Source organism: Hylobates moloch, unplaced genomic scaffold (genome assembly GCF_009828535.3).
Source record: "Hylobates moloch isolate HMO894 unplaced genomic scaffold, HMol_V3 SCAFFOLD_9, whole genome shotgun sequence".
NCBI classification, from domain to species: domain Eukaryota; kingdom Metazoa; phylum Chordata; class Mammalia; order Primates; family Hylobatidae; genus Hylobates; species Hylobates moloch.
Window position 1 is genome coordinate 30,242,244 of NW_026652284.1, and position 11,081 is coordinate 30,253,324.

Consider the following 11,081-nt stretch of genomic DNA (forward strand, 5'->3'; position numbering starts at 1 on the left):
AATCCAATTTAAATTTAATTTAAACAATCTGGCCAGGTGCAATGGCTCATGCCTGTAATCCCAGCACTTTGGGAGGCCAAGAATCTCTTGAGCTCAGGAGTTCAAGACCAGCCTGAGCAACATAGTGAGACCTCATCTCTACTAAAAATTAAAAAAATTAGCTGGGCATGGTTGTGCACGCCTGTAGTCCCAGCTACTCAGGAAGCTGAGGTGGGAGGATCCTTTGCGCCCAGGAGGTCAAGGCTGCAGTGAACTATGATCACGCCACTGCACTCCAGCCTGGGCAACAGAGCAAGCAAGACCCTATGTCAAAATAATAATAATAAGCTTAATTTAAACTAATTACAGTGATATTTTGAGATTTCATATATATATATATATATATTTCTCGTTGATCAAAATATGTGACTTATTCTTGATTTGGAAAGGAATTTGAAGAAAGAATAGCATTGTTTCTTTCTAACTCTAGCTATGATGGTTAATGTTTCCTAGGCACCATCTAACTAATAGGGGGAATCAGTATGGAGATTTTATTTTCTCCATCTTTTATCCGAGCTTGGAATCTTTCTTAAATGAATGTAATTAATCAGTACACCATCATATATTTGAAAGTAATTTTTTATGCATGCCTAATTTGGAATGTTCTTTCCCCCCCACCAGTCTCTACAACATAACTAACAGTCTCTTTTGGATTTCTGTTTCTGTTTTTGTTTTTGTTTTTGTTTTTTTTTTAAGGAATAAGTCAGCAACCTGATCCAGGCTTTACTGGGGCTACGACTCCCCAGAGCCCACTTATGTCACCCCGAATGGCACATACACAGAGTCCCATGATGCAACAGTCTCAGGCCAACCCAGCCTATCAGGCCCCCTCCGACATGAATGGATGGGCACAGGGGAACATGGGCGGAAACAGGTAACCGCAAATCCTTCTCCTTTTCATACCGCCACTGTGACGGCTGAAGGACATCCCCCACCTTCACGCCTGCACCCGAGGAACTTTCTGTTTGTTTTTATCAAATGTAGTGATAAAGGATGGCTTCTAGGTCACCGCCTTCCACAGCAATTTCTATCATAAACTGGTCAGTGGTACCTTCTTAGGGATGTTCTTTTTCCTCCAAAGGATGTTTCTTGCTAAGCTTTTGTAAATTCTAGTGACTCCTGCTCTAGGAAAAGTAAACTGGCTTATTTAGAAGTTTGCTTGATATTCCTTGCATGAGCAAAGACTTTAAAAAAAAAAAAAAGAAAGAGAAAGGAGACAGGTAGTCTATAGAAAGTTTCCCTGGTGATCGTTTATCACAGCAACACACAGAATTGCCCCCACAGCTTCATTGAATGCCACTTCCCCTGCTGTCTCAGGCTTCAGCAAGCCCACCACCTGCCGGCCGTCTCAGCTTGGGTTCATGCAGTTCAGATTTATTCACTCAGAGTAAACGCCTGAGAAACAAGTGCCCTGAACTGCCTGCCTCTGGATACCAGCAAGCTGTAACATTCATTCAGTCTTCCCATTGTATTCCAGCATGTTTTCCCAGCAGTCCCCACCACACTTTGGGCAGCAAGCAAACACCAGCATGTACAGTAACAACATGAACATCAATGTGTCCATGGCGACTAACACAGGTGGCATGAGCAGCATGAACCAGATGACAGGACAGATCAGCATGACCTCAGTGACCTCCGTGCCTACGCCGGGGCTGTCCTCCATGGGTCCCGAGCAGGTGAGCACCCAAGGAGAAGCAGCCCAGTGGCTTCAGATCACGGCTTTTTGTCTACTTCTGCATCAAATATATCTTTCCATGTATCTAACTTTAGCCACCAACTCCCACATTTATTTTGAGGAATGTTTTTCACCCTTCACCTGTGTTAGTGACATTAATAAAAATCTTTGTTAATGATTAAATAAACAGAAAGGATTCCTAACTGCTTGAGGAGCTTTTAAAATATTTCGTAACTTTCTTATCATTGACATTTTTCTCTTGAGGAATTCACCAGTATCTAAAATGAATCTCTGAAGATGAAATAGTGAGCGCACTTTTAAAATAGCTTTATTTGGGGGTTATCGTTTGGGGGGTTTTTGTTTTGTTTTGTTTGAGAGAGAGTCTCACTCTGTCACCTAGGCTGGAGCGCAGTGGCGCTATCTTGGCTCACTGCAACCTCCGTCTTCCGGCTCAAGAAGTCCTCCCACCTCAGCCTCCTGGGTAGCTGGGATTATAGGCACATACTACTATGCCTGGCTAGAGGATTATAGTTTAATAATGGATTTATTTCTAAGTGTAAAACCAGATGAAAAGCAAAGGCCAAACTACCTGCCATCCAGTTAGTTTGAAATGATCCTTCATTTGTGCAAAGAGACAGACACAGATAATCCAGAAACTACTCTTTTTACTTTGGAACGTGAAGGCAATGATTTTTTAAAATAATTGTTTTGCGTTGAACAACATCAAAATGATTCTGTTACTAACTTCACTAGATGGCGGAGAGACTCAAAAGCATTTGAGATAGCAATAGCCAGCCTGGAATCCAAAAATCTGTGGCTGATTCAGAGGTAAAAGTAGAGGTTAATAATTGTACCATGGTATTTACAGAAGATCTTATTTTTAAACGTCCAAAAAGCTGACCACTCTACCACTGATCCTCAATAGTTCACACAAGTAAAAAATGTGGCAAGACCTTGACTTTTTTTTCATATAAGGAGAAAGTACGGTATGGAAAGTGTAAATGACTTAAGCATGAAATCACTGACAGCTCTGTGAATGTCTGTTAGAACAAGATTGTGAGAATGGTGAACGATTGAAGAGTTTGATTAGATCTATTTAATTCTGTTGTTAGTGGACCACAATTTTTGTGAAAATTTTAAGAACTATTACAGAGCTTCAGTGTTTTATTCTTTAAAATGATTAATAAAAATGGGAAGTGGTACATGAGAAAATTTAAAGCCCTTTGCATTTTAAGAAGGTTGTGTGCTTGTAGTAATAACTTACACTTCTGTTGTTGAATTGATGGCAGTTAAATGCTTATTTGGATGCATTAAGCAGACATAAAGAAATACAGACTCTTAGCGTGACATGTTGGCTTGCGCCTATAATCCCAGCTACTCAGGAGGCTGAAGTGGGAAGATGGCTTGAAGCCAGGAATTCAAGACCAGTCTGGGCAACATAGTAAGACTCTGTCTCTGGAAAAAAAAAAAAAAAAAAGTTTAAATTAGCTAGGCATGGTGGCAGGTGCCTATAGTTCCAGCTACTTGGGAAATTGAGGCTGGAGGATCTATTGAGCCCAAGAGTTTGAGGCTGCAGTGAGCTAAGATTGCACCACTGCACTGCAGCCTGGGTAACAGAGCAAGACCCTATCTCTTAAAACATATGCATGTGTTTATAGAGAGATATATATGCTTTTATTTCTTCAATGGAGAAATGTAGGGTTGATGTTTTATTTCCTGCAAAAATGGGCCACTAATGACTCCTAATTTGCTTGCTGAGGAAAAGTGTACAAAGTAAGGGCTACTGAGATAGTCTAGTGTAACACGATCCTAGTCCAATCTGCTCAGCAATGAATTGATGCATTTTTATTTTATGTATTTTTAACAGTCCAGATTGTTTTGAAACTTCTGCGTGCTTTTAAACCATTTGAATCCCATGGTTAATTTGGAAGCCCCGAGGCACAACTGCAATGTGTCTTCCTACAAAAATCATTATTCTATTAGCATTTGCACATTTACTTTCTAATGTGTAAAGAAATATACAAATGCAAATGAATAGTCCATTTGGTCAGAGTAAATTCACAAAGTCCAGCACTAGTTTGGGTATTCACACTTGCTCTTGATAATTAATAACTTGCCTAAGTAGCAAAGATGTCAGGAGTTTCTCAGATGACTTCAAAGTCCCAAATGTGAGTCATTGGTCTAATTTGAATAAGCCAAGAAAGCATACTGGTTATGGCACAAAAATGGCTCTATTATTACTAAGTCAGTTGAATTTGATTTCTGTACAGCATGCAGATAAAGGTTAATTTTGAAGGCAGCTAGTATTTCATAAGTATTTTCATGTTCCTCTAGACTCTGCAAAATATGTACGTGGGAGAGCTTGTGTAGGGATGAGGCCATTGTTCTGCAGTTCCTTTTCCCCGTTTTTACACCCCTAAAAACAGAGGCAGGGCGGCGGCCACTTGCTTTCCAGTGCACTCTTGGACATTCTGCTCCGCGTAGCCACAGTCCTGTCTTCTTGTCCCCAGGTGAATGATCCTGCTCTGAGGGGAGGCAACCTGTTCCCAAACCAGCTGCCTGGAATGGATATGATTAAGCAGGAGGGAGACACAACACGGGTAAGAAAGAACAGTGAAATATGTGAATATGGAAGTAAAGCAACATGAGTATTTGATAGACCAAAACTGGCATAGATATATTGTCAACCAGTAGATTAAAGATAGTTGTTAAGTATCTTCTAGTTTCATCTGGCATACAGTGTTTTTGTGTGAATGATTATTTCTTTAAGCTCATTTTAACTCAGCTGATGGTACCATATGAATTAAGAACACTGAATTTTTTTTATTTATTTATCTTTTTTTTTTTCTGTAATCTTCGTAGCCAACAAAAGAACAGTAATTTTGCCCTGGAATGATACTATGATAGCAAAGCAACAAATAAAGTGGCAAATAATTAGCTGTGTTAGGGCAAACTTTTATTTTTGCTATTTCTGAATTACAAGGCTAGATTTTCAGGAGGATTAAGAGGAATTAACTTCATTGTTCACTCCCTTAATTAAGTCTTCCTAGGGGTTTTCTGTATTTCGTTGTGTTTAGGAGAAATCTGGTGCATTATTTATATTATTGTATTATTTGCTTATTACACCTTAAACACTTCTCTTTTTGTTTCGTTTTTTGGTTTTTTTTGAGACAGTGTCTTGCTTTGTTGCCCAGGCTGGAATGCAGTGGCACAATCTTGGCTCACTGCAACCTCCACCTCCCGGGTTTAAGCAACTCTCCTGCCTCAGCCTCCTGAGTAGCTGGGATTACAGGCACACGCCACCACACCTGGCCAATTTTTGTATTTTTAGTAGAGATGGGGTTTCACCATGTTGGCCAGGCTGGTCTCGAACTCCTGACCTCAGGTGATCCACCCACCTCAGCCTCCCAAAGTGCTGGGATTACAGGCGTGAACCACCACACCTGGCCAATTAAACACTTGTTCTAAAGAGAATGATATTACCGTGTTCAGCCAATGAAATTGTAGAATAATTAGTACTTAGACCTAATTGAAATGTGTACCTAGCAGCAGATCTCTTGCAGGAAGAGGTCTGAGCAGTTTGGCACATAGGTAAATGGGCCTATGTGGCCCTTTAAGGGATATTACCCTTCACAGTAGGTAGCCCTTTTTAAAAAAAATCCTATCCCATACAACCTGTTAAGTGGAAGAAAATATTTGCAAACCATTTATCCAACAAGGGACTAATATCTATAATATACAAAGAACTCAACAGGAATAAAACAGAAAATCCCATTAAAAAGTGGGCAAAGTTTGTGACCAGCCTGGCCAACATAGGGAAACCCCATATTTACTAAAAATACAAAAATTAGCCAGGTGTGGTGGCACGTGCCTGTAGTCCCAACTACTTGGGAGGCTGAGGCGGCAGAATCACTTGTACTTGGGAGGTGGAGGTTGCAGTGAGTGGGGACCATGCCATTGCACTCCAGCCTGCGTGACAGAGTGAGACTCCGTCTCAAAAAAAAAAAAGTGAACAAAGGACATGGATAGACATTTCTCAGAAGAAAACGTACAGATGGCCAGCAGATATATTAAAAATGCTCAGCATCAGTAATCATCAGAGAAATACAAATAAAAACTGTAAGGAGATACCATCTTATCCCAGTCGGAATGGCTATTATTAAAAACACAAAAAGTAACAGATGTTGGCAAGATAGAGTAAAAAGGGAACTCTCATACACTGTTGGAATGTAAACTAGTAGAGTCAGTATGGAGATTTCTCAAAAAACTAAAAACAGAATTACCATTTGATCTAGGAGTCACACTGCTGGGTTTCTGCCCAAAGGAAGAAAGGTCAGTATATCAAAGGGATACCTGCACTCTTGTGGTTACTGCAGCACTATTCACAATAGCAAAGATACAGAATCAACCTGTGTGTCCATCAGTGGATAAATGGATAAAGAAAATGTGGTACATATACACAGTAGAATACGATTTAGCCATTAAAAAAATGAAATCATGTCATTTACGGCAACATAGATGGAACTGGAGGTCATTATCTTAACTGAGATAAGGCAGGCACAAAAAGACAAATATCTGTTGCATGTTCTTACATATGAGAGCTAGAAAATTTGTTCACATGGAAGTAGAAAGTGGAAAAATAGATAACAGAGACTGAGAAGGGTGACTGTGAGGGCAGGAGAGGAAGAAGAGAAGTGGGTGAGAGGTTACAGACATACAGTTCGAAGGAATAAATGTAATGTTAGCAGAACAGTAGCATGACTATAGTTAAAAATGTATTGCATCTGGGTAATGGACACCTAAAACCCTGACTTGATCACTCACTATGCATTATGTAATGAAATTTCACATGTACCCCCATAAATTTGTACAAATAAAAGTAAAAAATCCTCTCCTGGCCAGGCACAGTGGCTCAAGCCTGTAATCCCAACACTTTGGGAGGCTGAGGCGGATGGATCACCTGAGGTCAGGAGTTTGAGACTAGCCTGGCTAACATGGTGAAACCTCACCTCTACTAAAAATACAAAATCAGCCGGGTGTAGAAGCACACGCCTGTAGTCCCAGCTACTCGGGAGGCTGAGACAGGAGAATTGCTTGAACCTGGGAGGCGGAAGTTACAGTGAGCCGAGATCATGCCATTGCACTCCAGCATGGGCGACAAAAGCAAAACTCTGTCTCCAAAACAAAACAAAACAAAACAAAAATCCTCCCCCAGTAGAGACAGTACAGGGTGGTTGTTCAGTTTCCTCCAAAAAAAAAGTGGGTATTGGATGATTTGGTTAATACTAGCATTCAAGTTGAGAAAGTAATAGCATAGATTTGCTCCAGATCTTAACTTACTGTGTGAATATTCTCCATGCGGTTTCTCTTGTTTTTAAGAATCACAGTCCCGAGTGGCAGAGGTGCTGGCTGTTGGTGGGAGTCCTGTAGATGTTGTCTGTATATACCTAGAGGGGCTGGTGTCTTTCCTGGTGCCAATCCTGTTCTCTCCTCCACTGAGTACAGGAAATGAGTGGCCACACAACTCAGTTGTGGCTTCTGTGCGGAAGTTGGAATCAGGAATGCACTTCCCAGGAGAACAGTGACGTTGCTGATAATTGGGCTCCCACAGAGTGGCCATTTTAACCCAAAAGTGCCAGGGAGCTCAGCCTCTGAGACATCATATCTCTATGGGAGACAAATGGATTTGGGAGGCCAGGCTCACGTCTCCCTCCCTGAATTCACCACAGTGAGATTAGCCCTCCCTGCCTCACCCTTCATCATGCGGCTGCATGCCAGCCTAGGCCGGGGCTCCAGCAGGGCAGGCGCCCCGAGAAAGCCACTCCATAGGTTAAGGCCCTCAAATATTGCATGGGCCCCGTCTGCCACCCCTGCCTCCCAAGAGCCCCAGGAATTGACCTGCCCTGCCTTGTGCTCTTTCTTCAGCTGCCATGTAACCTCCAAGAAGAAAAGACTCACCTACTATAAAAGCAGAACACTGAGATGGTCCCACATTCTGCCTTTTAAAAGATTACAGAAACAACCAACATGTACTGAGCATTTACTGCAAGCCTATTCTCCACTAAAAGTTTTGTTTAGATTCCCTCATTTAAACCACACCACAGCTGTCTGGTACAGCTACTGTTTTGAGAGTTTAATGACTCGATCAAGGTCTTACAACACTGGGAAGTAAATCCAGGCCGGCTGACCCCAAATATGCATTCTTAACCCCTGCACCCTCCTGCCACTTCCCTAAAGGGAACACTGAGGGCTTGTGAGATTTTTCTAAGGGATTTTATGCAGGTAGCATTGGAGAAGGCCAATAAGGGATAATTTCCTTCTTTGGTGCCACTCCCTTCTCTATTTAGATCTTGAACGGACAAGAAAGATATTCATAAACAATGTGGACAGACAGTAAATATTCAGCTACATTTTTGGAAGCATCCTCAGCCCCAGGCATTGGGATTCTTCATCTCAGGAGGGAGGAACCTCCCAGAGCAAGGGAAGGGAATGAACCTTTTGGCCTCAAATTTACCAGAGACAGTGCCAGGCCCGTCATAGATATTTAAGGTTCCCCACCATTTCAGATGAGGAGACTGAATCTCAGAGGATGAGATAATTTATGCAGGGCTACCAGCTAGCCTGAAGACTTAGAGAACTGGTGACCCAGACCAACCAAGATAGAAAGTGCCCGGCTGGGGGTTTAGGGGTGGGCCTGCAACCAGCCCTGTGGTGCGGGCCACGCGGCAGGCTGGCAGGACCAGGGGTTCACCTTCACGTGCATCCTGGTGGCCCATGGGGGCCCTTTAAACCCAAAATGGAAAGAGTAGTGTTAGGATGTAAGACATCAATTTTCAGTAAATACAGGATGTTCTGTCTTCCCAGCAAAGGCGTCTTTCAGGTGAGGCACAGTGGGTGGCACCCTTGTAGTCACAGCTACTCAGGTGGCTTGAGGCCAGGAGTTCTAGGCCGCAATGAGCTATGACTACACCTATGAACAGCCACTGCACTCCACAACACAGTGCCTCTCTGTTACCGTCTTGCTCAGGCCACTAATAACCTCGTCAACTTTCCCTGTTTTTTCTAGTCCCCCTCTTGAATCTGCCTCATCCACCTGCACTTTCTTCATGCTGATTGTTAAGGCCAGAGAATAGTCTGTCATAGAGATTCGTTTGCTTTAGAGAATAATCTGTATAGGATATCCCTTTTCATTCATCAGAAATAACTGGAAGTTACTTGCATTTGCCACCGTGCTACTTATGTGCACGTTGATAGGGGTTCGGTCATCATCCCGTGTTTCCGTAATAAGCTCTGCTGCTGTTACGAATCAAGGAGCTTTTTCCAGAATTTTTTTTTTTTTTGAGGCGGAGTCTGTGTCAACCAGGCTAGAGTGCAGTGGGATGATCTCGGCTCACTGCAGCCGAAGTTCAAGCGAATCTCCTGCCTCCACTTTCCAAGTAGCTGGATTACAGGCCCATGCCACCACACCCAGCTAATTTTTATATTTTTAGTAGAGACAGGGTCTCACCATGTTGGCCAGGCTGCTCTCAAACTCCTGACCTCAAATGATCCGCCTGCCTCGGCCTCCCAAAGTGCTGGGATTACAGGCGTGAGCCACTGTACCCTGCTCTTTTCCAGAATTGTTATTGGTAATCTGGTTCTATTTGTTGAACAAGATACTACTGTCATCCCTATTTCTTTTTTTTTTTTTTTTTTGAGACGGAGTCTAGCTCTGTTGCCCAGGCTGGAGTGCAGTGGCGCAGTCTCGGCTCACTGCAAGCTCCGCCTCCCGGGTTCACGCCATTCTCCTGCCTCATCCTCTCCGAGTAGCTGGGACTACAGGCACCCGCCACCACGCCCGGCTAATTTTTTTGTATTTTTAGTAGAGATGGGGTTTCACCGTGTTAGCCAGGATGGTCTTGATCTCCTGACCTCATGATCCACCTGTCTCGGCCTCCCAAAGTGCTGGGATTACAGGCGTGAGCCACCGCACCCGGCTCTGTCATCCATTTTTAATTGACTCTGTTCCATTTATCTTGAATTGGAAATTATAATGGTACCTTGCTTTAAGCAGAGCTAGTATGTACAACCGTAGACTTACCAAAAATATATATTTAGAGAAGGGCAGTTATTTGACCTAACCAGAAGATTCTTCCTTTTATAAGAACTTACAGTATTTCTTTATATTTTAGATATATTTAAATAGATTAAAATTGAGTTTACTGCTCAGCAGCATGGTTCTCTTGTAATTACTTGTATTTACTAGTGTTATGAAAATTGATTACTAATAGGCTCGGCTTTTAGTTGATGATGATGGTGATAGTGGTGATGACATTTACTGAGCCCTTACGATGTTCCAAGAACTGTTTAAACACTTCATGTGCATCATTTTGTTTAATCCTTACAACCATCCTAAGAAGCATTAGGTACACAATGGACCCCCACCCCTAAAGTGACACAGCCAGGGTACACCCCAGGCAGCACGACTCCAGAGGTGTGTGCGGAGCACAGCATTCTCCTTCATCAAACTGATTCTGGCCGGTGGCTGCTCGTTGATGTTAGTCCATGCCAGAGAATACTGCCTTACAAAGTTTCTAAGCCTCAGAAACGCAGTAGGTGTAAATACTTCTCCAGGAGGCTGAGGCAGGAGAATTGCTTTAACCTGGGAGGCGGAGGTTGCAGTGAGCCGAGATCGCACCATTGCACTCCAGCCTGGGCAACAAGAGCGAAACTCTGTCTCAAAAAAAAATAAAATTAAATAAATAAATAAATAATACTTCTCAGTAGACTTTCTTTTTCTAGACTAACTGGAAAATTGAGGGTTTTTCATATTTTAATCAGCACCATGGAGTGTTTTTATATGAAATCATAAAAGTGACACAGTTAGGAATACATGTCTATTCAGCTTTATATTATAAAGTATGCTAAATGTTCTTCTCTGAGAAGAAGTAAAATCACAGGTATTCTAAGCTCACTTTTTAAGCTTAGAATTGTACACCTGACCAGGGGCTAATATAATTCTACCTTTGGCCACCAGAACTCATGATCTGGCAATACTTTCCCCAGAACTCTCTTTTTGGAGTGCTAAGGTAAAATAGATTATTTGGAGCTGGCTTCCTCTCTAATCTTACTTAAATTAGATGATTTCTAATGGCCCTGATGGGCTAGAATTCTGTGTCTAAATATCTAAATCCCAGAAGCAATTGTTATATGTTCCCAAAGCAGACAGTATTTCCACTAACAGAACTCAGATCATGTTGTTATTTGTAATAATTTGATTTGTAGCAAGGTACAATTATAATCTCCAGTGTTGTCTGCCTTGCCTAGTCGGGCAATTTTTGTGATAGCAGTGACCAAGAATGTCTTGTTGTGGATATATCCCAGCACC

The 11,081-nt window shown here is 42.2% G+C and overlaps 1 protein-coding gene across 9 annotated transcripts in view; it reads left to right on the forward strand.

The window, feature by feature from the left end:
- Window positions 1-11,081, forward strand: part of NCOA2 (nuclear receptor coactivator 2) — a 301,828-nt gene that overhangs the window by 285,832 nt on the left and 4,915 nt on the right. For all 9 annotated transcript variants that reach the window (XM_058444592.1, XM_032759594.2, XM_032759599.2 and 6 more), the window contains 3 exons: window positions 736-913; window positions 1,517-1,715; window positions 4,225-4,314. In XM_058444592.1, the coding sequence (XP_058300575.1) occupies window positions 736-913; window positions 1,517-1,715; window positions 4,225-4,314 (467 nt within the window). The remainder of the gene's footprint in view (window positions 1-735; window positions 914-1,516; window positions 1,716-4,224; window positions 4,315-11,081) is intronic.